We start from the raw sequence: 27,620 nt of genomic DNA on the forward strand, positions 1-27,620 counted from the left end.
CTTCACTCATTGAACTCCATGGAACTTAAAAGAGCTTAATTTTGGCTTGGTCGTGCCCTATATGAACACACCTTTTGGGGGGATTTTAAATGTGGCTGACTATTAATATATTGTGCTTCAATCGTTTTTTCAAAGACATTGCAAAAACATTGCTGAAATATAATTCTGGGAAGCCTACTATTTTAACAGTAGAGCTTCTTTCATAATTTCATGGGGAATTTTTTTAAGCAGGAGTGGCTAACTCATAGCCCTCCATATTTTGTTTTTGTTTTGATTTTTGCTTGACTATAAGTCCTTGACCGTTGATCATGGTTTCTGGGGCTGATGGGAGTTGGAGTCCAACAACATTTAAAGGGACACAGGTCAGCCAACTCCTGGCTTACAAATACTATTTTTGTCTGTATCACATATACATGTTGAACTGCCTGCTCCTAATTTAATTTGCATTAAACTGTTTATGCAAGCTTAAGACCCACCGGCTTGTATTGATTCAGATATGTAACACACTTTTCAACCATTAGGTCTTCAAAACAGCTTTAACGTCTACTAAATCCTTCCTTTATTCCCAGTACTTTAGCCTTCGCTATATAGTACAGTTCTACAGTAACTCATCCCCACTCAAAACACTGTATAGCCCATTCCTCCTTTCCTCAATTGGTTAAATAAAGCCCATATTATTCTTATTCTCTCAGTTCCAAAGCACTCTTACCCAAACTTAGTTACTTGTCCTCAATGAGCTGGTGCCTTTAGGCATAACCCTTTGGCAGCCATCTGAAGACTGTTGTCTCCCCAGAGCCACAGGTCTATTTTAATATATCAAGAGACAAAACAGAAAGAAAACCAAGGCCTCCTTCCTTCTTCTACCAGTTAATGAATAAATATTAATGAATCATTAGGTGGAATTTTAAAATATCTCCCTAATAAAGCATACCTTGCCTACTGAATTATAAATCCCCAAACTAGGAGAAAAATGTAGGAGGCAGTAAGCAAAAATAATATTTCCCGTAGAGATGCTTCATATAAAATTTGTGTATATATCACCTGTATAAAATCATAAAATTAGTGTGTATACCACCTGTGTAAAATTAGCTTGTATATACCACCTGTATAAAATGGTAACATTAGTGTGTTTACCACCTGTATAAAGTAATAAAATTAGTGTGTAAATGACCTGTACCTTGCAGCATCACCATAACATATGAAAGGGAAACATAGAATCATAGAGTTGGAAGAGACCACAAGGGCCATCCAATCCAACCCCCTGCCAAGCAGGAAACACCATCAAAGCATTCTTGACATATGCCTGTCAAGCCTCTGCTTAAGACCTCCATAAAAAACATCTATAACCAGGATTTAGTAAATCAACCTTTCTCCATTCTAAATGCACTTACATTAAAACAACAACAACACCCTTATTCTCATACCTGTTGTCAAGGCAGGAGTCAGGATCTGGTCATCAATAAGTCACAAGGTGTCAATGAAGTTAACTCTTTATTCAAAGAAACAAAAGAGCTGAGACCTACCTAGTATGCGCACAGCAGCTCTTCCCAGCAGGTCTTGCTCCAGTTGTGAGGACTGAAGGTCTGTGCCTTCCCACAACTCCCTGGGTCTGTCCCAAGCAACCTAAGACTTCTTTGCCTTGTCTGTTCCACCCTCATTATACCTCCACAGGTTCTGGGGAGACCGGGATGGGGAGTGGGAGCTGGTCACATCAGGAGGGGGAGACCCCCCTGACTTCATCATCAGCCCACCTGATCTCTGCCTCTATGTCCACCTTTCTCTCCAACCTCTGATTCTGCCTCTGAGTTTGAACTGCTCTCTGCCACAGCCTCTTCCTGTTCACTAAACCCTGTTGCCTCTTTGGCTTCTGACATCTCCTCCTCCCACTCTGCTCCCTCTTCTCCTTCTGACCATTCATCAGTGTTCCATCACCAGTCCCCAGGCACTGAGCCTTCTTCCCCTGGGGGTTCTCTTGGGGGGGGGGGTCCTCAGCTGGTGTATACAGCCAGTCCCTGACACCTGTTATTTACAGAAATAAAACATCCAATTAACCTCTTCAAAGATGTGTCCAACAAGCTTCAACCACTCCAGTCCCATAGGGCATAGACGACATATAGATGTATGGTAGTCACTCTATCAGCATGATCAGGTCCTATACTTGTTAATATCTATATGCAAAAACCTCATGGGACAGGTGAACCACCCGATTACACTCATACACAGCAACCATGGTTGCAGCTGAATCCTGACAATGCTAAGACGGGAAGTAGCCCCATCGTGTGTCCAGCCCTCATGGTTCCTGTATTTAGACTGCACCACAGCAGTGTAGGAATGAACACTGTGGGTAGCGCTGTGGTATAAATCACTGAGCCTCCTGGGCTTGCCAATCGGAAGGTCAGCAGTTCGAATCCCCGCGTCAGGGGTGAGCTCCCATTGCTCTGTCCCAGCTCCTGCCAACCAGCAGTTCAAAAGCACACCAGCGCAAGTAGATAAATAGGTATCACTGCAGCGGGAAGGTAAACGGCGTTTCCATGCACTCTGATTTCCATCTCGGTGTTCCATTGCACCAGAAGTGGATTAGTCGTGCTGGGCACATGACCTGGAAAGCTGTCTGTGGACAAACGCCGGCTCCCTTGGCCTGAAAGCAAGATGAGCGCTACAACCCCATAGTTGCCTTTGACTGGACGTAACCATATGCTTAAAATTCTACAAGGCAGGATTAAGCAGTATGTGGACCGAGAACTCCCAGAAATGCAAGCTGGATTTCGAAGGGGCAGAGGAACCAGAGACCAAATTGCAGACATGCGCTGGATTATGGAGAAAGCTAGACAGTTCCAGAAAAACGTCTACTTCTGCTTCATTGACTACGCAAAAGCATTTGCCTGTGCTGACCATAGCAAACTATGGCAAGTTCTTAAAGAAATGGGAGTGCCTGATCACCTCATCTGTCTCCTGAGAAATCTCTATGTGGGACAAGAAGCTACAGTTAGAACTGGATATGGAATAACTGATTGGTTCAAAATTAGGAATGGGGTACGACAAGGCTGTATATTGTCTCCCTGCTTATTTAACTTATATGCAGAATTCATCATGCAAAAGGCTGGACTGGATGAATCCCAAGCCGGAATCAAGATTGCTGGAAGAAATATCAACAACCTCAGATATGCTGGTGACACAACCTTGATGGCAGAAAGTGAGGGGGAATTAAAGAACCTTTTAATGAGGGTGAAAGAGGAGAGCGCAAAATATGGTCTGAAGCTCAACATCAAAAAAACCAAGATCATGGCCACTGGTCCCGTCACCTCCTGGCAAATAGAAGGGGAAGAAATGGAGGCAGTGAAAGATTTTACTTGCTTGGGTTCCATGATCACTGCAGATGGAGACAGCAGTCACGAAATTAAAAGACGCCTGCTTCTTGGGAGAAAAGCAATGACAAACCTAGACAGCATCTTCAAAAGCAGAGACATCACCTTGCCGACAAAAGTCCATATAGTTAAAGCTATGGTTTTCTCAGTAGTGATGTATGGAAGTGAGAGCTGGACCATAAAGAAGGCTGATCACCGAAGAATTGATGCTTTTGAATTATGGTGCTGGAGGAGACTCTTGAGAGTCCTGTGGACTGCAAGAAGATCAAACCTATCCATTCTGAAGGAAATCAGCCCTGAGTGCTCACTGGAAGGACAGATCCTGAAGCTGAGACTCCAATACTTTGGCCACCTCATGAAAAGAGAAGACTCCCTGGAAAAGACCCTGATGTTGGGGAAGATTGAGGGCACTAGGAGAAGGGGACGACAGAGGACGAGATGGTTGGACAGTGTTCTCGAAGCTACGAACATGAGTTTGACCAAACTGCGGGAGGCAGTGGAAGACAGGAGCGCCTGGCGTGCTCTGGTCCATGGGGTCACGAAGAGTTGGACACGACTAAACAACAACAACAACCGTCCAGGGGTCCTTTCCCTTTTTTACCTTTTAGGAATGAACCACACAGAAGCAACAGCCACACTGCAAGTGGTGATCTACACACTGGCCCCCAACTGGCATGCACACTGTTGCGAAGTACTGTATTATATGTTACTTTATTGATTGATTGAATCAACACAATTTATATACCATTTGACTGCAAAAAACAACAACCCCTCTCTAGGCGGTTTAATAAAGTATAAAATAAAACACTAAAATGCTCCATTAAAAATGAAACAGTTTAAAACAGGTATTTTAAAACTTTCAAAAGATGATGAAAACAAACAATAGCTTATAGGAGATTAAAACACATCCAACTACTACATTTCTGGATAGGCTTGCCTAATCGAAATGGTTATAAGCAGGCACCAAAAACAATCCTCTGATAATGTTTGAGGATATAGCAGGGATACGTGGGCTTTGCCTACCGATTCCAAAATGCATAAAGGTTTGGTCCGTCCCAAGCATTTTAGCAGTGGGTTTGGGGGCGCAAGGAAATACGTCTCTCTAATTGTACACCACCATTCTTATTCACCATAATGTATAGCACTTTACTGGGAGGACTGGTCCCCCTAGATGAATTGCAATCCAGCATCTCAATAAAGAGCTTAAAATGATTTACCCCCGCCCCTTAACTGCTGCACACTGGTCAGTGTGCTTCACTTTTGGCTGTTTTCTTTTTCTTTTTCCAAAGGAGGAGAGAACTTAGACACTTCCCCTTCTCACCTCAATTCTCTTCCGTGTCACTCCAGTGGAAATGAGCAAGGCAAGCCCTCTATCTGCCCTGTCTGAATGAAAGAACTAAGGCGGCTTGTGCAGTGTGTGTATTTATCTGTATTCTTTCTCATAGGTACCTTTAAAAATTTGTCTGGCTTAATTTAATGGGCGCTGCTGGGATCCTGCAGACTGTTAAGAGGGCGAGGGTAAGGTTCTTGTCATCCGTTTGGGCTCCTAACCTTCCGACAGACCCCGTTTCCGTCTGTGTGTCTCTGCCTCTCTCTTTCTCTATCTCACACATTTTTCCCCCCTTTTGTTTTATTCTTATGCCTCTCTCAACCGCATTATTTCCTTCCAGGTCGTTTTCAGTGAAGTGAAGTAGGCAGCTGGTGTGGTCATGTCTTCGCTATCAATCTAAATGGGGGTGGACTTTGGGCCTGCCTGCAGTCCACTTTGGGGGATGGATTTAAAAAAAAAAAAAGAAACCTTCAGTGCTAGGGGATTTATTCTAACAGTCTGGAACCTCTTTTTTTTTTCTTCCTTTTTTCCTTTTTTTTCTCTTTCTTTTTTCTGTTTTCTGTGTAGGTCTCTTTAGTCAGCCTTGTAGCTAATGCCCTTGGCTACTCGGAACTAGGTGCCATTAAATCCCTTAGGACACTCAGAGCTTTGAGGCCTTTAAGAGCGTTGTCCCGATTTGAGGGGATGAGGGTAAGATGCCATTAGCGAGCTGATCCTTCTGCATGCCTGTGGATTACCGGGGGTTTTTATTTTAAAAGCATGCTAGAACTGATCAAACTGGTAGAAAGACATACAACAAACAGAATCATGACGCAGCTGCTGACTTGATCACCTCCCTCTGTTTATGATTCACCTTCACCCCTGCTGCACACTTCTCCCTTTTTTTAAAATTGTTTATTGGAAGGGAAAGGGGGAAAAGGGAGATATATCAAGCTGCCTCATTATTGGCCCAAACCACATGTCATTTGTAGATTCTCTGTTGGCACTTGGCTGCTCTTATTTAGCCTGGCTTCTGATACCTCTAGCATCTGAGGGGGGCATTTTCTGGCTGTAAGTTTTGAAACAGGGAGAATCACTAGGTGCAAAGAAGCAGAATTTGAACCGCCCCTTGTTTTTTCTTCTCCCCTTCCCCATAAAAAAAAGGCTATGGCCAAAGGTATCAATCAAAAGAGGTCGAAAACCCGTATATCTCTTGTGTGGGGTTATTCATGGCGGTAGGAAAGCACTGGTGGTTGGTGAAGGAGCTTAGCCATCCCAAAAGAAAAGAGTACTGGTTTAATTCCTCTCGTTTGCACCTCGTTGTTCTCAGTCCAGTCGTCAGTGACTGGCAGCCTTGACTGGTAGTTCAGCTTCTCCCCCCCCCCTATTCTCCTTTCCCCTTTTACCATGCTTTATGGTCCCCTTGTCCTGTCACAGCGATGTTAGCAACAAATCACAAGTAAACGCACAGAACCTGAATTTTCCTGAAATTGTTAGAAGATTCGACTGCCAAGTGTATCTGGTAATTTCCAGGCTTTAATGGGAAATGGCCATTTTGATGTTGCTGTATTAAAACAAAATGTTTGTGTGTGAAATAATCTCATGCAAAACCAGCCCAAGGTTACCTATTTTGGTCTGTATGCAAAGGAAATAATGCAACAGTTTCAAACCTAAACATACATACTAAGGAATAGGCTCCATTGAACACCACGAGACTTACTTCTGAGTAAACATGCATTGAATTATGCTGCACCCTGCGAGGGCGGGGGCGCCAGAGCGATCTCCGCCCCTCAGCGCCAGGGCGCGCGACCTGCTCGAGACTGCCCTGGAGCTATTCACACATCCCAAAATGGGGTTAGAAAGATGCAATGTTTAGCATGATCCTCAGCATGTTTAAGGCGTCAATCTTTACCATGACTGCTCAGGAGTACTATTTTCATTCAGTGGGCCTTATTCCCAGGTAAGTGGAGTTAGGGTCCTGCTGATTTCAATCATATTTGCTCTCCCAAGTAAGTGTTTATAGGATTGCAGCCTCAAAGAGTATAGGTAACTTCTATCAGAAAAAAAAGTCATTAACAGGTATCTCAGGCCGTTCAGAGAAAGCACAGAGATTCTCTATTTGAATTTTTCATTCTAAATATTATGTACTATGACCCCCACATAAAACATTTTTTGGGTGGAAGCTGGCCCCACTGAAACCAGTAAACAGGACCTAGGAACTGCATCCTATTCTCACAGTGGCCAACCAGAAGGCTATGGGAAGCCTGCAAGCAGGACATTTCTAAGGCTACATAATTTCTGTCTTTAGCTCTGTTCATGTTTGAATTCCCCCACACTTACGCATCAGAACTTTCTTGTCTGCGGAAACCCAACAACAAGGAGAGGGTTCTAGCTTCCTTTTCTTCCCTGCTGAGGGACAAATGCAGGGAGTGTTATTGTTGTTTTTTATCCACCACAGTGTGATACAGTAATGCAGTTCCAGAAACTATGTACTATGTTGTTTATTTCCTAGTATAGATTGTTATTGCGTCTGCATAATTCAGCAGAGGGTTAATCATGCCTAAGCCCCATTGATTTGGATGAGATCTGTGCATGTAACTATGCACTGAATTGTGCATCTAAGAAAGTTATGGTTGCATAAATGCCATTAATTTCAATACGGCTTAAAACTTCTCCATAATATAACCAATTGTGTTTAGGCTTTGAGTCCCCCATGCCCGTTTAGACATGAAGTTGAACTAGATTTACAGCGCAATCTTTCACATGTTTACCCAGAAATAAGTCCTGCTGTTTTGAATAGGGCTTACTCCCTAGTAAGTACACATTTAGGATTGCAGTACCATTTACTAGGGAGTAAGTCCCCTTAGTGGGACTTACCTCAGATGTTTCAAGGCAGGACCAGATGTCTCTAGTGGAGAACCTATCTTTGGCACAAATGTAGCCCCATGTCTGAAGGGACGTAAAATCTGAGAAATTTCAGGGAGCCCAGGACACCTTCAGTTTACTGTCACCTTTCAACTGCTGGATAGTTGACATTTTTGGAGAAAGGTTAATAAACTAGATGAATCACAGATCTGATGAAGGCTGGTTTTTCATTTTCTGCCGGATAATCTGAAGATAGCAATAAAAGATTTACACCCATATAGAGTTGGAAATGTGTTCTTTTCTTAGTTTAGCAAATCAAAATTTGCTTACTGGGCTATTTTGCAGCATTTCCCCATTCTTGTTATTAGCACTGATTCAATCTTATACCCCTCAAACAATAAAAAAGAACAATCTGAGCCAATATGAAAGAAAATAAGAACTGAAATGATCTTGCTAAGAAGCACTACATGTAGGTCTTTTGCTTTCCTCTATGATCTAATAACTTACATTTCAAAGAATATACTCAGCTGTATTTTTCTCGGGGAGGGAGGTTGATAGTATTGCTATGAAACATGCATGTACTTTTTGAAAATTTCTAATACACAGTCACACGAAAAAAGCCATGTTCCCTCTCATAATACTTGATGATGATTTTTTACCATTTGTTTAGGTAAAGCATGTATACAGTATATATATTGGTTACATATATTTAAGTGAATGAGTAGAAGAGCGAGAAAACTTGGGTCCTATTTTATGATTAATAAGGCAACCCCAAATGCCAAAGCATTTTAAAGTCACAATGCCTGGCCAATAATTGCACTGCTTTACATTTTCACTAGTTGCCCTGTTCCAGATAAATTGTGGCTATAGAAGGGACAAATTCTGAAGCTCATATCAGGATCTGAGATTTAGACTGAAGGTTCTGAATTTAAGCGTATGTATTATTATTATTATTACTTTGCAAGTATATGCAGAGAAATCAATTGACTATTGGGTGTAATGATTTTTTTAAACGCATTCTGCCTTACACATGACGCATTTTTCTGCACAGTGCTGCACATACATAGATTGTGGTACGTGACACTGCAAGCGGTTGCCTTTTCCATAAGGGTATGTAAAGCAACAGTGGCACCTGCTGGCAAGGAAACAAGTGTTTGTGCAATGTCAGTGCTATCCAGTTAATCCTAACTCTCTGCGGAAAGAAGCCTCAGAGACTGCTAGTTGAGGTGTGAATGGCTTTAGAAGAAACTGTAATTGCTTGGTAATGGGGACTTGATAGCTATTGCACAGAAACTGTAAAACTGAAAGGAAGCAAGAGGCCCAGTGCCATCCCCTTTGCAAGCAATAATGGTGTGTTATGTACTCTGCAAACGGGAGAGGTTGTAGTTACTTTTAAAAAATTGCTTTGGTCCCCAAATGAGCATTTAATAGCTCCCCGTCCTGTGAAATTATAGATTCAGAATGGCACGCTTTTCTGTGTGTCAAACATTGTAGAGTGGACATGCGTTTTTGTAATCCTCCGTTTAAGACGCTGGGAGGAGCGATATATACATCTTAATCAAAGGATAAGAGCCTTGAGTCCAAAGTACCCAGAAAACTGACTGAAGACAGTTTTGAAAGAAAAATGGAAAGGGAGGAAGTAGATCAGTGGTAGAGGACACGGTTTCTCTGCATGCCCCAGATGTAATCCCTGGCAATGCCGTGTAGAACTGAGAAAGACTTCTTCTCTGACTCTGAAACCCAAAAGAGTCACTGCCAGTCAACAGTAGGCAGTTCTGAACTATATGGACCAACTGTCTGACTTAATGTAAGGCAGCTTTCTAAGTTTTTCTAAGTGCGATCAGTTCAATGAGGTTTTCTCCCAGTATAGCATTGCAGCCTAAACTTTTCATTCATTCCCAACATAGGAAATCCTAATAAAAATAAATAAATGACAACTCACCTGGCTCTGTTAAAGATGGCTTAACTTTTCTCCATTAGACTTTCTTCGTATTTTCACAAATATCATCTGTAGTGGCAGGGACAAAAAAAAGTGGGAGGGAAGCCCTGTTGAAAAAGTATTGGTTTCATTTGCTTTGTTTCAGGGGAGGGAATATGGCTTTTCTTTTTGAGCTTGCAAACATGCATGCTCAGCTCTTCCGATATGATTGGCCTTGCTTATCAGACAATAGATACAGCCTTGATTGTTTTTACACTAAGCCACTGCTAAGCCTTAGAGCAACCTTGATACCCATTCCTACTCCCATTTGAAATAAATGGCTCAAAACCCCTCACTTTTCTACATGGGAGTAGGATATACCTTGCCCATGAATTCCATAAGTCTGGTTTTAAAGGGGGAAATTTTTGCTGGCAAAAATTCTTTAAGCCTATTCAATTCCACATTCTCTGACTTAGCTGATGGAGTCAGCCAGCGGTCTTGTTGTTATCAAGATAAGGTATAATCTCTTTCTTCATCCACCACATATTTTACTGAATGGCAAAACCAAAAGAATAAGTTGCCAAACAATCTCTTGAAATATAAAGGCTTCCTTTAAAAAAATGACAATGGACAAAGAGGGTATCTTTTTTATTGCAACTAGCCCTGCTTTGGATTCCCCCCATTAAAACTACGCATGTCTAAGTTTTGCTTCTAAATCATCCTCTCTTCGTACTGAAACTCTCCTCCTTCCTCCCCACTTCTAATACAGGTGGTTGTGAATGCCTTGGTGGGAGCTATACCATCCATTATGAATGTGTTGTTGGTCTGCCTTATCTTCTGGCTGATTTTCAGCATCATGGGGGTTAATCTTTTTGCTGGGAAGTATCATTACTGCTTTAATGAGACGTCTGAGTATCGATTCGAGATAGAAGAAGTCAACAACAAGACAGACTGCGAGAGGCTCATGAATCCCAACGAAACGGAGATCCGGTGGAAGAACGTAAAGATTAACTTTGACAACGTTGGTGCAGGGTACCTGGCCCTTCTGCAAATTGTAAGTTCTGCCTTTGTCACTTGACTTCTCCTGGAAAGTAATCGGATATCTCTGTTCAGTGTTTGATGGTTGCAAATATTGGCTTCCCCATGTGAAGTCCCATGCAAATTCATCAAGCAAATAGTATCTTCTCGCCTGTGGAGAGAAAACAAGACCCCATTTTAATCTTTAGGCTAGTTAGGTTTCAAAGAGAGAAGAAAAGCTTAACTATTACCACCTTTCTCCCATTTACCAGTCAGGATTCAAGAGGTTGGGTTGTTCTTTACAGTACTTGTAGGGGTTGCCAGTGGCAGATTATCGTCTCCTGAGCAGGGTGAAGTCTGAGCTAGGTGATTGGGAAACTTTGTGAAAAGAGAAATGTGGCAGCAAGGAAATGGGAGAATAGTTGGTTGAGAATTTCCCCCAACCATTTTAGATGTACTGTTCCAGATATTTTGCTTTGCTGTTTGCAGAGAAGGCTCTTGTTGTAAAGAACTGAGTTTGGTGGCTGCCAGGGGACCACCAGGGGTCAGCAGAGAGTCCAGGAAGTTGGGACCAGGGCTCTCCAAGTGAGAAGCAGCGTCTCGCAACATCATTTGGAAGATGGTGCTGAGGCTTGGGAGGCGGTGCAGAGCCAGGGGGATGCTGAGAGTGCAAGGTTCCCAGAGAGAAGGCTTGAAGGGTCGGACCAGAGCGTGCAGGAGGGGGAGGCTCCAGAGGAGACAGGACTGGCTCCTCAGCTGAGCAGCTCAGGTGAAGAGGGCGCTCCACCAGCCCCATCACCCCAACAGCGGAGGGGGGGGGGGAAAGAGGCGCAAGCAGAGGAGGAGATTCAAGGCGCCAAGGGTGTTCTGTTGGCGGAAGTCCCGACGGGTGGTGCTTCCAGTTTCTGATTCGGACTAGGACAGTCGTGGACTTTGATGCTCTGTCTTGTACATATGTATATAATAAAACTCTGTAAAAACCAGCCACAGAGTTTGGAGCCGCTTACTCATGAGGAAGCAACCAGCATCATTACAGTGGCCAAGAGAATTTGCACATGAAATCAGTTGTTTCCGAGCACATTAGTAAATTCCCCCCGAAGGAGAAAAGAAACTTGACCACAATCTGAGTGACATGGATTCATAAGAAATGGCATAACCAATTGAAGGAACCATCAGCCGACAGGAGGGTCCATGTTATTCAGTTTGCCTTCACCCAAACCGTAGGTGGAAAAGGAAATATGACCTTGTGCCAGTCACTATCCCGCAGACTATATCGAAACAAATTGTTGAATATTTTATGTGCCAAATGACCTACAAAGAGATGCTCTTTTATATAATCCTCCTGTACAGGTGTTTTCTTTTGTTTTTAAATGAGAAAAATCATTTCCCTCTAAAATAATGTGTGTTTCCCTCTATAGGCAACCTTTAAAGGCTGGATGGACATAATGTATGCAGCAGTAGATTCTAGAAAGGTAAAGTACATCCACTTCTGTCACTGTTATCATAGAGCTGGTATTTGAAACAATGTTTTTTCATGCCATTCTCTATGTACAAAGAATGCCACCTTGCAAGGTCATAGCTGCAAAAAAAATTGCCCCATTATCCTGATCTAGCTGTCCCTAAGACCCCAAGGACTGCCACTGTATATGCAGAATATGTGATGCAGAATCCTTTGTTAAATCCCTCTTACAGATTGCAGCTTCTGAAATATGTATATTGTTTTCTCTTCTGCACACAGCAAGATCAGCAGCCCAAGTATGAGGACAACATCTATATGTACATCTACTTTGTCATCTTCATCATCTTCGGATCCTTCTTCACCTTGAACCTCTTTATCGGTGTCATCATTGACAATTTCAATCAGCAAAAGAAAAAGATAGGTCAACATTTCATACTGACTAGCATACAGGACCCTCAACCCCCCCCCCTTTTTTTTTTAAGATGAAGAGAGTGCACACAAATCCCTGATACTCTCTGAGTTAACTTCCAATAAATAACCCATGGAATTCCCTGAAACTTGCAGCTTATGAAAGAACTGATTCACACATGCAAGTTGCCACTACAGTTGCCACATGGTGGCATGGTTGTGCGAATGTGTCTTCTTCACAGAGAGGACTTTTTTGTCCCCTGAAATGAATGTTTCTGTTTCAGTGATTTTTCACCATACTGAAACAAAGCATTCACACCAGTCTCACACAAAGGACTTGCTACTTGGAGCTGCCATCATACAGTTCCATTTCAAGCAATTATTGTACCACACTTTGAACTTAGATCCAATAGCTTCTTCAAAACTACTAAATATATTCTAAGTTCTGAACTACCAAGGACTAGCATATCTTCTCTCATTGTCTGCCAGTGACAATGTGATTTCCCCCCCCCCATTTTTTATTTTATTTTTTACCTCATAGAGTAAGGAGAAATGGCTACCCCACTTCAGTTGTACCTTCATCTTTAAGCAACGGTGAACAGATTGTAACCAGCTTTATTTCCTTTTCCTTCCTTTACTTTGGAGGTCAGGATATCTTCATGACAGAGGAGCAGAAGAAATACTACAACGCCATGAAAAAACTGGGCTCCAAGAAACCTCAGAAGCCAATTCCAAGGCCTCTGGTGAGTTTTCGGGATTATTCTCAATATGCTGCTCCTTGTACACTCAAATAAAGTCTTCACACTTTTCCAGCATCCAGCTCTTGCTCTTTGAGATTTGATCCCTTCTTATTTTGAGCTGGCGTGGTGTCATGGCTGAGGCACAAAGCTACCTCAGGAAGCCCCTGCTTCAAATCTCACCTACCAGCAGATAGCCTTGGGCCAGCTGCAATCTCTTAGCCTCAGCTCCCCATCCCCAAGCTGGTGGGAATAACAACATGCATCTATCTTGCATGGTTGTAATGCCCATAATCATGTGCATGAAACACCCAGAGCTGGAACCAGGTTATAGGCCCCACCGCTTCTTCAAAGTGCCCCGTTCCAACTGTCCCACCGCACCTTGTCACGTGGTTATGAGCTTCAAGCCACCCATCATTTTAATTTCCCTGCGGTATTCCAGAGTGGATACAAAAATCAAGAACATCATGGCACTGTGGAAAAATCAAAATGGTGGATAATTTCCCTGGCACTGTTACATAATCAAGGGGCCGGGAGCAGGCAGGAGGGTCAAATGGCAGCACCAAACAGCCTTTCTAGGGCTCTTGGACCATGGCACATTGCCTAAGACTCACTGCCAGCCCTGAATACTCAGTATTATTATGTTTATGTTACATTTAAGTGATCTCCTGAAGCAGCATAACGGGGCTGCGACTATTCTTCAAAGGTGGTTTAATCATTTGGGTTCTTAGGAAGAAGGTTCTTGCACTCTGGCACACGTCACGGTGTTCCGTTGCGCCAGAAGCGGTTTAGTCATGCTGGCCACATGACCTGGAAAGCTGTCTGTGGACAAACGCCAGCTCCCTTGGCCCAAAAGCGAGATGAGCGCCACACCCCATAGCTGCCTTTGACTGGACTTAACCGTCCAAGGGTCCTTTCCACACGTACCTGGTGATGAACAGGATTGTGCGGTGTGTTTCACCCTTTGCTACAACGATTGTGAGGCCAGATATGTTTATTATTATTTATCATTTATTAAATTTGCACACCGGCCTGTACCCGCATGTCTCGGAGCGGTTACAACATAAAGACACGATATAAAAACATGCAATATAAAAACAACTCAACAAACCACCACCACCCCCATCCACACATGAGGTAAACACACGAACCAGCTGCAATAGAGTGAATTTATTGCAGTGAATTTCCCAGTACTACAAATACATGCATCCTCCTAACTCTGCGTTCTTCCTGTCCGGTGTAACAGAATAGAGTCCAAGGAGCTGTTTTCGACTTTGTCACCCAACAAGCCTTTGACATACTGATCATGCTGCTCATCTGCCTCAACATGGTGACTATGATGGTTGAGACGGACACGCAGAGCAAACAGATGGAAGAGATCCTCTACTGGATCAACCTGGTCTTTGTTATCTTTTTCACGTGCGAGTGTGTGCTGAAAATGTTCGCCTTGCGTCACTACTACTTCACTATTGGCTGGAACATTTTTGATTTTGTGGTTGTCATTCTCTCCATTGTGGGTGAGTATATTGGCATTTTTCTGCAGGGCGCATGCAGCGCAAAGGCCTGCACTTGCGAGAAGAGAAAATGAGTAGACATGCATCGGATTCCGAGTAAACTTGCATAGGATTGTGCAATTAATACAGTGGCACCTCGGTTTTTTAATGTCTCTGTTGACAAACGTTTCAGTTTTCAAACGCCGTAAACCCAGAAGTAAATGCTTCGGTTTTTGAACGCGCCTCAGAAGTCGAACAGGAAACGCGGCTTCCATATTGAGTTTTCCATATTGCGGCTTCCGTATTGATTTTTTGGTTTTCGAACGTTTCAGAACTCGAACGGTCTTCCAGAACGGATTATGTTCGGAAACCGAGGAACTACTGTGCTGCACATTGACTTATTGCTGCTTCCCTGCTTGTAAAATCAGAGCAGGTCAGGTTTCTGTGGGGAAATAGTTTGGGAAGGAAGTTTTGAGTGAGGAAATAGCTGCTCCCCCCAAAAAAACCCGTTCTTCTGCTTAAACTCTGCAACTTTCTAAGGCTGCTTTCATTTGACTAATTGCATTTGTACCTATAAACTACCCTTCTCCAAATGGTCCTATGCTGGATCACAAAATATGACGATTAAAAACAAATGCAAATTAACAGAAGCCAGCCTTTCTCAACCTTGGGTCCCCAGATGTTATTGGACTACAACTCCCATCATCCCTGACCACTGGTCCTGCTAGGCTGGGGATGGGAGATGTAGTCTAACAACATCTGGGGACCCATAAGCATAATAAAACAAAACCACAAAACAGTAACAAACTAGCAGCACACAGCAATGCAGGAGGAAGACAGCCGCCAAACCAAAGGCCTTGGTAATGATTTTTATTAACTGGAAAGTGTTATCAGGAGCATATTGCACCAATTAATCATACTTCGTGCCATTAGTTCCTGGGCCCAATTTAAAGTGCTGGTGTTGACTTTACAGTCCAGAATGATCTTTGTTCTTGAAGGACAACCTTCTCTCATATGGGCCCACCTTCATATTAAGAGCTCCCTTAGAGGCCCCATGCTGTGTGATGGCTCTATTTTTAATGCAGTGCGCATTTATGCAAGGTAGGGCATTGTCGGTGCTGGAACCAAAGGTGTGAAAATCTCTTTCTAGGGATTGCCTTGCTTCTTCCTTGCTCTCTTTTAGACAATTGGCCAGTAGTTCTGTTGAGCATTTGGGGTTCTCTGGATGACCTAGTTTTGTTCTATATATTCTGCTGCTGTTCGCATTTTCCAAAAGCGCCGATGCCTACTTTGAACATGCAATTTGGATTGTTGCCGTTTTTAACATTTTGTTTTTTGTCTTAGCGATTGGTACCCATTTAGAGGATTGTTGAATAGAAAAACAAGGTATAAAAGTTGTTGTTACACGGGGGGAAATTTACCACACACACACACACACACACACACCGGGATGTTACATCTAGCCTGATCCTAAACAACAGAGCAAAGTAAACAGAAAGGAAGAGAGATCATACTATTTTATGATTCATGGGATATAACGAGGCAACAAGCATTGCCTATCATTTTATAATGGTCATAATAAAAAGATGAGGTGCCCTTGTAAAAGGAAATTTGCTGATATGGCTCATGAGCATTTTGCAAAGACTCAAATACTAAGGATATTGAGATAGGAAGACTGCCAGACTCAACGAACCTAGTATGGCGTTTTTCTCCCAAATATGGCCAGGACTACCTGCTTCTGGGGAAATGGTATGTGATTACTTGAAAGAATTGTAACACTATTTTTTCTCCTTTCCCCCAATCTCATTTAAGGTATGTTCTTGGCTGAAATCATAGAGAAATACTTTGTGTCACCTACTCTCTTCAGAGTCATCCGTCTGGCCCGTATTGGCCGCATCCTGCGCCTGATCAAAGGAGCCAAAGGGATCCGCACCCTGCTTTTTGCCTTAATGATGTCTTTGCCTGCCTTGTTCAACATTGGTCTCCTGCTCTTCCTAGTTATGTTCATCTTTTCCATCTTTGGGATGTCCAACTTTGCCTACGTCAAACATGAGGCTGGCATCGATGACATGTTCAACTTTGAGACTTTTGGCAACAGTATGATTTGCTTGTTCCAGATCACTACCTCAGCTGGGTGGGATGGTTTGCTTTTGCCCATCCTCAACAGGCCACCGGACTGTGATTTGACTAAGGAACACCCCGGGAGTGCTTTCAAAGGCGACTGTGGGAATCCCTCGGTGGGGATCTTCTTCTTTGTTAGCTACATCATCATCTCCTTTCTGATTGTGGTGAATATGTACATTGCCATCATTCTGGAGAACTTCAGCGTAGCTACGGAGGAGAGCGCCGATCCGCTGAGCGAAGACGACTTTGAGACGTTCTACGAGATCTGGGAGAAGTTTGACCCCGACGCCACGCAATTCATTGAGTACTGCAAGCTGGCAGACTTTGCCGACGCTTTGGAACACCCTCTCCGCGTCCCTAAGCCCAACACTATTGAACTCATTGCCATGGACTTGCCGATGGTGAGCGGGGATAGAATCCACTGCTTGGACATCCTGTTTGCCTTTACCAAACGGGTGCTGGGCGATAGTGGCGAACTGGACATCCTGAGGCAGCAGATGGAGGAGAGGTTTGTGGCTTCCAATCCATCCAAAGTGTCTTACGAGCCTATCACGACCACACTGCGGCGCAAGCAGGAAGAGGTCTCTGCATTGGTCATCCAGAGGGCATACCGGGCTCGCTTAGTAAGGAGGGGCTTTATTTACCGAAAGAACATCTCCAATAAGATGGAAAACGGAGGGACAAACAGGGAGAAAAAAGAAGGTACCCCATCCACAGCGTCCCTCCCATCCTATGACAGTGTGACTAAGCCCGAAAAGGAGAAACAGCGAGCTGAGGAAGGGAGACGGGAAAGAGTGAAAAGGCAAAGAGACACCAGGGAACCCAAATATTGAGATGATCCGTAACATTAATAACTCTAGGGGAAAAAAGTATGAGCGTAAAAGATTGTTTACAAACTTCCCGATAAAATATATATCAATAGTGAACAGCTGTGGAGACACTTTACCTGAAGATCCTATACCAAACATAGTCTGCTTACTGTGTGACCATGTTGCATCTCAAAGCAGTGATCTACCACCTGTTTAACGGACCCATCTAGGCAAATATATTTAAAAAAAACAGGAAACAATGCAAAGGCGGGGTAAAAAAAAAAGGATTTTATACTGTTTGGGCAGGTGGATACTGCATGTTCCACATCAGTCAATGCAACTTAGGACAAACAAGCAAAATAACACACACACACACACACACACACACACACACACACACTCTTAAGGAAAAACAAACAAACCTGCTGCTTTAGGATTCGTATATATTTTTTCCGAAGCAGCCAAAATGGATTTTATTTTTCTCATTTTATTGAAAGGAAACCCAGAACAAAAACAAAAAAACCATCACTTTGAAGGATTGGGTTGCTCATGCAAAACTAGATTTTCATACTTGACATTTAGTTTAAGCACCAAAAAAAAAGAAGAAGAAGAAGAAGAAGAAAGAATAAGGGGGGAACAAATTGAGCAACGAAAAAAGCTGAAACGAAACGACACATATTTAGCCCATGTCATTTAATCATCATAGTTCCTTTGGTATTTATTATCTGCATACTTCTTTATTATATGGGCTTCACCATGGTTTGGGAGATGGGGATAATCAGGTGTTTTCAGCCTGCCAAAACTCGCTCAGGCTGATTCCAAAAATAAAATTAAATAAAATTGTGCTCGTTTCAATGCATAGAAATGATTTGCATGATGGCATGCTGTGATCAGGAATCATGCATGAGGAATCATAAAATCACAAGACACTCAATATGCTGTCCAGGCCTTGCGTTAAGCCATATGTTCGAGGCACTCCACTGACTACAGCACACTGTATTGGGAGAGTTACTCTTAGCTATATCTATGCCCTTCCGCCAAGTTACCAATCCTTAGATCTTTCCATGCACCTCCTCTAGGAAGAACAAAAATGTGAAACCAACCGACGGAGACCTGTTTATGTGTATGTTTATTAACCATGCAGCCATATATTTTTCGTACTTTTTAAAAGAAACACAGCAAAAACAGAAAATGCTGCTCTTAAAAGCCTTCTGATGGAGAAAGACCATGCAGCAATGGTTTCTTAATACAATGTCGCTGTCAAAGAGTGCTTTAGGGTTCAAGAAAACCCACCCGGTACTTTTGTTTCCTGCAATACTCACAATTACTCTTTAGTCTCCATTCCGCAGCATAGCTAAGTTTTTCCCCCCTCCCCTGTTAGAGATGAAAAAGTGCTATCGGAAACAGCACGTTATCTTTCACAGGTGCAATTTTCAGCAGATCTATAAAGCAATTTTATCGAGGAGGGTAGGGTTACGATAGGGAAGTTTACAGCACTGTGTGCCGTATTGACATGCCGGCGGTTGCATCCTTTGGGATCGTTCTGATGCAAGGAACTCAACAATGGGGCACGAGCTGATTCCCAGAAAAGTGGCCTCTACTTAGCGTTCTTCCATTGACAGACTTCCTGCAGCTTGCAGTCTTGACATTGCACGGTTTTCTTTGCTTTTTACATTTGTTTCTTTATTATTATTTTTACAGAAAAAGCAAACCAAAATGCTAGCAACAATAACCATAATGTTAAAAACCTACGTTTAGTAGAACATCTCACGTTTGATGAGCAAAGTAGCCATGTGACAAGGGTGCAGCGCTGAGAGAGAAAGTGTCCTATATGTCGTGTGCCTTCACCAACTTTGCATTTCATCCCACATTGTTGTCATAATTTTAATCAGTCCTGCAAAATTCAGGTAGGGATGAAAGAGCTACCTCTCAAATTGTCTTAACTCTAAATTGATGGGAGTCTCACCCCGGGGGGGGGGGGGTTGAGGGGGGAAACTAAATTTTGTGTTTCTAGTTAGTACCTGGGCATCTCAATATTTTGAAATGTTTCATTGTGTCACCTTCGACGAGTCGATCATACTGAGAATTCAATTGTGTGGGTTTTTCTTTGTTTTTTAAGGGCACAGCAATAGTTCTCGCTGATGGGCCCAAGGTTGTATTGAACTATAACCAACTCTGTTCCATCATGCAGCTTAAAAGAGAAGGCATAGGCTGCTATGAATCCTTTAGAATGCCTGGTTGCAAAAAGGGAGGTGTACTGAACTTTTTATAGGGCGTGATGAAAGAAAACAAGCTGTTTGAATGTGGACCAAATAAATTGTATCTATAAAAGGGCAAAAACACACAGACAAAATAATTACTCAAAATATTCCAAAAGCAAAACAAACAAATAGCAATGCCTTTTAGATAGCTGGCAGAGGCTTGGCCTATAGAATCTCGCAGCCTAGATGCCCACAACAAGGGCCATGTAGAAAGCAAGCCATTTGATAGACATCTGTGCCAAGTTGGACTTTTTAAATGCATAGTCTAGCTATCATGAAATCAGTGGAAGAATTCTGCTGTACCAGATACCACAAGGAACAAAACATTTCTATCCTGTTAAACTTACCCCACTTACTCCTACAATGTGTATAATAAAATAAAATAAAATAATACATGCATATGTACAGGCAACATTGTAAACAGCACAACAACAACAAAAGCTGGAAAATGTGGTTGAACTTTTTAAAAGAATATTATAAATACTGTAATATATCATTTTATTTTATTGGCATGCCTTTTTGTAAATAACAAAGGACTACAAAAAATTAAATAGAATGGCTTCTGGCATATGCCACTGTCCATGTTTAATTTTATATCTATATATAATACATTTTTTCTCTTTCTTTTTTCCACTTTTGAGACAATGTCAACTTATGTACATCCCCACAGGGAGAGGAGATAAAGCCTCCCAAACAGACACAGAGCAAAGCTTTATTGCAAAGTTACCTTTACAACAATGGAAATATTTAGACTATATTTTGGTTCTGAGGTGCAATATATTTTGACCACTTCTATGCAAGATTTGGCTAAATGTCATAATTGTTCTTTAGCTGGACTATTGTTCCATATGGAAAGCTCGGTACATGTAGTGTTTGTGCTGTCAAATTTTACTAAGCAATTTTTAGTAAAAATGCCCTGCAATCTATATTTACATTGGGTCATTATTTAGCGATACTTGAACTTTCTTATGTTACACTAGCTTTACTAACAAATAAAAGTTATTAACAAACAGCTTCAGAGCTGAGGGCTATGTCCTACTAAAGTGAATACTTCTGCTTTTTCTAGTTGCTACACTACATTTTTTTTGGGGGGGGGACAATTGTTTAAACAAACAATCAGCCAAACTTCACAGATATTGTGGAACTTGCTCCGTATTTTTATATGCATCGTAATTTAAGCAAAGCATAGAATATTAGGGAAATCTTACTCAAAAATCAACAATCACAAAAAGGTAGTTTGATACGTACAGACAGCATATAAAGATATATAGAATCAAATAATTTGGCAATAAAGAAAGGAGCCTATTAGTTTAACAGGCATGGGCAATGCTTTTTTGAAAAAGCATTAGAAAATTAGAAATCGGAGATATCTCAAAATCATTGAGGACAGTTAGAAAATGTACATTTAATTTTGATAGTGCTAATTTTTAAGCTCAACATTTTGTACTCCTCATCACCACCAGAAAAGGTGCTGTATAGAATTTTGTTGAAATGTTGTTTTTCTGAGAATATTTAAATTAGTTTTTGCTTTTATGTTCTTTTTTCCTTTTTTGGAGTGGTAGAATTAGTAAGAAAAGGCAATCTGGTTTTCTGGGCTGTCTTATTAAATGGGCAGTGGAGATTTATAATCAGCCAACAATGAATGGCAGGTGCTTTGTGAAATTGACATGGAAGATCTTCAATCAAATCGCAACCAGGGGGAAAAACACTCATACATCAAGTCATTTGGCATAAATACTATGGCTGGCTGGGCTTGCAACTTCTCACAAACTCATGCTACTCCAACCATCCTCTCCCTCACAAAAAACAAAACCAGAACTTGAGGGTATTATTGTTAATACAATTTAATGGTATAAATGGCAATAGGCCTTGGAAGCAAACATAATTTCAAGACTGCATTTATATATATTTTTTGGACACATATAATTCTGACAATATTCTTTAGAACAGTGGTCAGGTTGTGACAAGTTCCTATATTGAAAATGCTGGATATTTTAAAATAATATGACCGACTTCCTTTGTTTTCTTTCTTCAACTACTTGGATTGTTTTTATGAAGACTCCAAGAATTCAAGTTTTCCTTAACCAACAGACAACTTTATGATGCAGAAATGCTTAGTAAAACTATGTAATTGAGAAGATAATCAAAACTGACTTGTGCATGAAGGGGGAAATCTAGAATTCAAAGTACCAATGTTACAGGAAGTAACGTTCTGATCAATGTTGTCACTTTTATCTGTGGAATTTTTCTGGAGGGTAATGAAAGGAAATCCTGCTTCTTTTATTCTCGACACATTTTATTATTGAGGGTTTAGAATAAATATTACTCCTAACTTCAAATATTCTAACAGTGCAAAAATGTGCAATCCTATCTCTAGATTATTGTTTCACTAGGAGGAATGAGGAGCTTTTCATGAAGTTAGAAAGCAGAAAATGTTTTGCTCTTCAGGTGGGAAGTTGCATATGTATATCCCTGTTTTTGTCTCTCTATTTTGTAAAGACATAGGACAAAAATGATATTGCCCCAGTTTCACCCTACACCCAGTCCTCCCATTTAAACTTTTAAGATAAAGGGAAAATGCTGAGGAATCTTAAACTCAATCTGAGTTTTCATAGACCCGTTAGGATTTGATATCTGCCATAATCCCTCTTGCAAGTGCAGATTGCCAGTAGTGAATTATCCTTGGGGAGAAGCCATTATTCAGTGGTAAAGTACTTTATTTTCCTACAGAAGGTTACAAGTTCAGTCCTAGACATCTCCACATAAAAGGATCAGGTAAGATGTGATGTAAAATACCCTCTGCCTAAAGTCTTGGGGAGCTGCTCCCAGCCCACTGGGCTAAATGAGCAAATAGTCTGACCTCATATACGGTAAATTGGCTGCTCCTTATTAGATAGTTTGGTAGCTCATTGTGGTCATTATACGAAAACACACTTTAATGATCTATGTTGCTGCCACTGCTAGCCAAAAAACATGAAATGAACATTCCCAGTTCGACTGCACATGGGAAAGTTGGTTTGATGTGTGTGTTCTGCATTTCAGCGGTTAAAAAAAAGTTTATGTAGCAATCATGTTAACTCTTAAGAATGTAAGGGAACTGGGCCTGCTAGGTTGAGAATTAGCATGTAGTTATTCTCAAATGGATAGTTGTGGCAATTATCAAAAAAGCAGGGTCTGGCCATCCAGAAATCGTCAATTATGGTTTACATTTGTTTCTTGCACTGATAGACTGCGTGAAAACCTTTGGTGGGCATCTGAGAGTGATCTTGCCAATAATTTTTAGTTAAGACGCCAGCCTGAGCATTGAAAAATAGAGATTCAGTTTTATTTTTTTACTCTGCTACAGAATCTCTTGTCATACAGGGTACATTCAGGTACAATGAACAGGTCCAAATTTGGCCCAGTGAGAATGTTTCCTTGGGCCGAGAGTCTGATGCTTGAAACTGGTTGCCTTGTGGCAACCAATACAAGGCAACAGTGTGATCTGATATTCGTTGTTGATAAACTGAAAGGTGGCTTCCTGTACAGGACAGAGGGGCCGCTTCATATTTCATGTTGTAAAGTATTTTCAGTATGAACGTAGCCATGTTTGACAACGAGGCATATGTGACCTCTTACGTGTTTGCTGGCACACATGCAAGGTTGCGGTGCCGGTGTGGCTCTGAAGCATTGCTCAGTCTCCTAAGCACCAGCTGGTTCGAAAAAGCCTGTCTAAACATATGAAAGTTCACGTGCACCTCTGGGGGGATGAATGGAGAAAATAACCCTGAACTGGCTCTTATGAACTGGAGAGTGACATGAAAGTGAAGGGCTCAAATATCATGGTGATGAAGACTGTAGATAGATGGTAGTTTGAAACCCTCTGGGCTCCATCACCATGTTGAGGACTTCAGTTTCATGACTACGCACCAGCATGCAAAGGCCCTTACCTGGGGATTGCAGGTAAGCACTCTCAATCATGTCCCGTCTGCAACCTTGGCCGCCTTCTGCTACGTATGTTATTACTCCTTCCAAGCCAGAAGGTCCTCAGGTTGATACTGCACTTGCCTTGGTTCAGGAAATGGGTAGCTCTGTGGTCCTGTGGTGTTCCATGTCCTCTCCTCCTCCTTTTGCCATCTCTTGCATACCCCTAACGGTCTCTCTATAAACAGTATGTGCTAGGGCTTTAGCCGCACATAGGTCTGTGGAAAGACACTCCTTTCAGCAGTTTTGAATCCATCCACCAGATGAAAATAATATGCCTACGCTTTGCACTTTAAATTATTTGTTCCAATCAGCTGCTTTTACATTTCTCTCTCCCTGCCCCCACTTTTAAATCTTTCCATTTAAAGGGCTGAGATGCAACACATTTCCTTCATCCGCTAGCTATGACTCCCCGATTACCAGGTGGCAAAACAATTTTGTATTATTATTGTGTTTCTACAAGCTCACAGATTATTAGGGGAATCACACCCACACACCAGTCTCCTTGTCTGTTGTATGAGGCTTTGTTTTGTTTTGTTTTTATTTTTTAAAAAGTGAGGTAGAACTGGGGCATTGAAATTTGCTCAGAAAGTGGCTCATTTGCTGTGGTTGTGGATAGTTCTGCATGCCGCAGGTTCATTTTTTCTATTTTTGTGGTTTGGGTTACATATTTACCCCAGTTTTCCTCCCACAGTTCAGGATACATGGGATCAGGCAAACTTGCAGGCAGAGAAATTCACTGCACTAATGAATAGCAAAATAAACATTTTGCATTTCAAAAGTTACAGTGATCACCTCCATGTGAGGGTGATGGAGGCTACCCTGAGTGAAGAAGCTATAGGAGGTGAATGGATCATCATTCATTAGAAGAGATCCCACACCCTAATTTAAAAAAAAAAGATAAAACATTTATCCAAAAATTGTGAGTCTCCCTTTAGTGGTGAAAGAGATACTCTACTATTAAACAAGTTTGGACTTTAGTGATGTAGGGCGCTTCCAGACAGGTTCTTATTATGGGATGAGTGCTCCTTATGCTGACATTTTTTTCACAGTGCAATACTAGCCCATGACCCATTTTCATTGTGGTGTATCCTTTCCAAGGAAAATGTGATAAGTTAAAAAAAAACAAATATGTTGCCAACATCCCATCTGCAATAGTAAGTCCCTATCTGGAAGCACATAGAGTACTTCAAGAAAAATTGCAAAAAAAATCTCCAAAGCGGCTGAAATTGGCTTGGAATTATGTGTTGTCACAGATACATATATATCCAAATTTTACCGTAGGTTGATGCATGTTGCATTTGTATATAGAAGGGTTTGAGTGTATCTAGAAAGTGCATTTTGTAGAGGAGAGGATAGAAACTGCTTTTCAGGTGTTATGGGCTGAATATTGAAAAACAGAACTTTATTATGATTACCGGTACTGTTTTCAGCTCCATGGCTGATCTGGTGTGCGTGTGTGTGTGTCCCCAAACTTGGGAGAGTCACCTAACCTCTCTATGTGCCTCAGTTTTACCCATCTGTAAAACGGGTAATTACCTACCTCACAGGGGTGTTGTGAGGCTTAATTTAATTCACGTCTGTTCAAATGCTTTTCTGAGATTCACAACTGCAAGTGCTGTTTAAGTGTGCATAGGGCAGAGCATGGACAAAGGGGAAAGCATAGTGAGGTGGTGCCATTAATGCTGCTAATTAAGAAAGTCACTGCTATCGCTTCTTCCCTCCCCCTCCCCCCCCAACAGATATCAGGGCAAATATTTTCTTGCTGCACTTTGCTTGTTCCCCACCCTACCCCTCAATAATGTCTTTATTTACAGCCCCTTTAGACCCTTACCCAGTAGATTTTATTCTGCTTTTAGACACACACAAACAAAATAAAGCAAAGGAGGAGTTTTGGGGAGGGGAGAAAGAGCATGTGTGTGGTTTTTTTTATATAAAAAATACCTACTTCAACAAAATAGCTGGGACGAAAGATGAATACCGTCTGACTTACAGTATTTGATTTCCTTTGTACTGTACATCTTTTTACTTTGGAATTTGCAATAAAAAGGTATGTCCATCTTGTTTTAACCTCTTCTCTTGGATGAAATGTCATCTGTACCTCTTACTTAGCGGTCAGCGCCATTCCTTGCTGTCATCCTAGCTATCCTTCCCATCCCTGTTCATGGTCATCCCCAAGGCTGCAAGCAATTCTGAAGGGTTGGCTCTGGGCTCCATTAGTTCAACTTCAGTGCCACACTATCAATGGGAGCCTGAAATTGGGACCGAGTTTTCACAATGGGTTCAACGGGACTTGACTGCATTTATCTGAGCCTGGATCCAAAAACCAACCCCGTCCACCATCCCCCCCAAAATCAGCAGATTCCAATAAATTCACTAGTCTCAAACAAAGCAGCCTGATGACTAGAAGATGGGACTGGGTGACTAGAGAAAGTGGCTTCTTTACTCTTCTGAGTTTCTGGTTGGGGGGGGGTGTTAAATCAAAATATCCCCAGCCTTAGTCTCCAGGATTCTAATCCCAACATCATGCTGGCCCTCAATTAGTAATAGTTTGAAATTCCAGAGAGCTGCAAATTCACGGTGTCCAACAAAGCTTTTTGCTTTTAAGAGCATCCCGTCCGATTTATACAATAGAACCTGCTTCCACATGCATTGCATGCTGCCTTTTACATTCAGGAGAGCTTCAACATTTGTGGGCAGTGCAGCACTGCAACGGAAATGCTGCTAATGGGCACATGCAAGTCAGCCTGAGCCCTGGTCCCTTCTGCATTGCGCAATGATGACGCAATTCTTTACTCTCCGTGGATTGCCACATCAGTTAGGGGCACATTTTCTTCTGATGGTGCTGCCCACATACGGCGCACGAGCAAAAAAGGAGAGGCCCAGTGACATCACCGGACACACCAGTCTGTTAACATGGATTGATTTAATTGCCAGTAATTGGTAAAACAGTACCGAGCAGAGCTCAGACAGTTTGACTGGAAAGAACTCGGATGGTGACACTGCCTCCTGTTGCTTTGCATGGAAGCTGCACACAACATTAGTGCATGCTGCTCAGAAATGACTCCTTCCTGCTTTTCTCTTCCTTTGCTTGTGCATTATTTCCATCCATAGCATGGGCACACTTTGAAGGAATCTACAGAAATTGCTGCAAACATAAAAGTTATTTAGAGAAGGGTCTTTAGACAAAAACATGCTATGGATCAGGTCTTTGGCCCTTCACATTGCTGAGCTTCAACTCCGCATCACCCCTTGTCACCTGGCTATGCTTGCTGGGGCTGATGGGAGTTGTAGTTTAGCAACACCTGGAAGGTTAAAAAAAAAGGCACAACAACAGTTGCACCCATCATAGTCTGCTGCAATGTTCCAAGAAACCCAACAGACCAATCAAGTGACGGTAGGAAAAGAACCAAACAGATTAGCCTAGTGGCCATAAGAAAAGAAGCAGAGCAGATCCAGGTGCCCTTGGAAGAAACTGATTTTCTAGATCCATTTCAATCGGGGTTTAGACCCGGTTTTGGCACAGAAACTGCTTTGGTTGCCCTGTATGATTACTCTCAGTGGCTTTTGATACTCATAGCTGCCAAGTTTTCCCTTTTCTCACGAGGAAGCCTATTCAGCATAAGGGAATTTCCCTTAAAAAAAGGGATAACTTGGCAGCTATGGATACCATCAACCATGGTATCTTTCTGGAGTGGCTGTCTGAATTAGGGACAGATGGCACCGCTTTATGGTGATTCCGGCCCTACTTAAATGGGTGTTCCCAGAGGGTGCTGTTTTGGGAGATCTTTTCGACCCTGTGGAGCCTTCAATGCAGGGTTCCACAGGGCTCAATCCTATATCCCCTATGCTGTTCAAAATCTGCATGAAACTGCAAAGTTGGGTTATCTGG

At 42.1% G+C, this 27,620-nt stretch overlaps 2 protein-coding genes across 2 annotated transcripts in view; both read left to right on the top strand.

Annotated features, from left to right (window-relative positions):
• Window positions 1–18,663, top strand: part of SCN8A (sodium voltage-gated channel alpha subunit 8) — a 64,046-nt gene extending 45,383 nt beyond the window's left edge. The window contains exons 20-26 of the mRNA XM_060272013.1: window positions 5,263–5,385; window positions 10,227–10,511; window positions 11,893–11,946; window positions 12,213–12,350; window positions 12,980–13,084; window positions 14,325–14,595; window positions 16,384–18,663. Of these exons, the coding sequence (XP_060127996.1) occupies window positions 5,263–5,385; window positions 10,227–10,511; window positions 11,893–11,946; window positions 12,213–12,350; window positions 12,980–13,084; window positions 14,325–14,595; window positions 16,384–17,528 (2,121 nt within the window). The 3' untranslated portion in view covers window positions 17,529–18,663. The remainder of the gene's footprint in view (window positions 1–5,262; window positions 5,386–10,226; window positions 10,512–11,892; window positions 11,947–12,212; window positions 12,351–12,979; window positions 13,085–14,324; window positions 14,596–16,383) is intronic.
• The window catches only part of LOC118079554 (transmembrane protease serine 12-like), a 105,834-nt gene that overhangs the window by 29,921 nt on the left and 48,293 nt on the right, over window positions 1–27,620 (top strand). The window lies entirely within an intron of this gene.

The sequence above is a fragment of the Zootoca vivipara genome, chromosome 2, assembly GCF_963506605.1.
Source record: "Zootoca vivipara chromosome 2, rZooViv1.1, whole genome shotgun sequence".
Classification (NCBI taxonomy): Eukaryota; Metazoa; Chordata; class Lepidosauria; order Squamata; family Lacertidae; genus Zootoca; species Zootoca vivipara.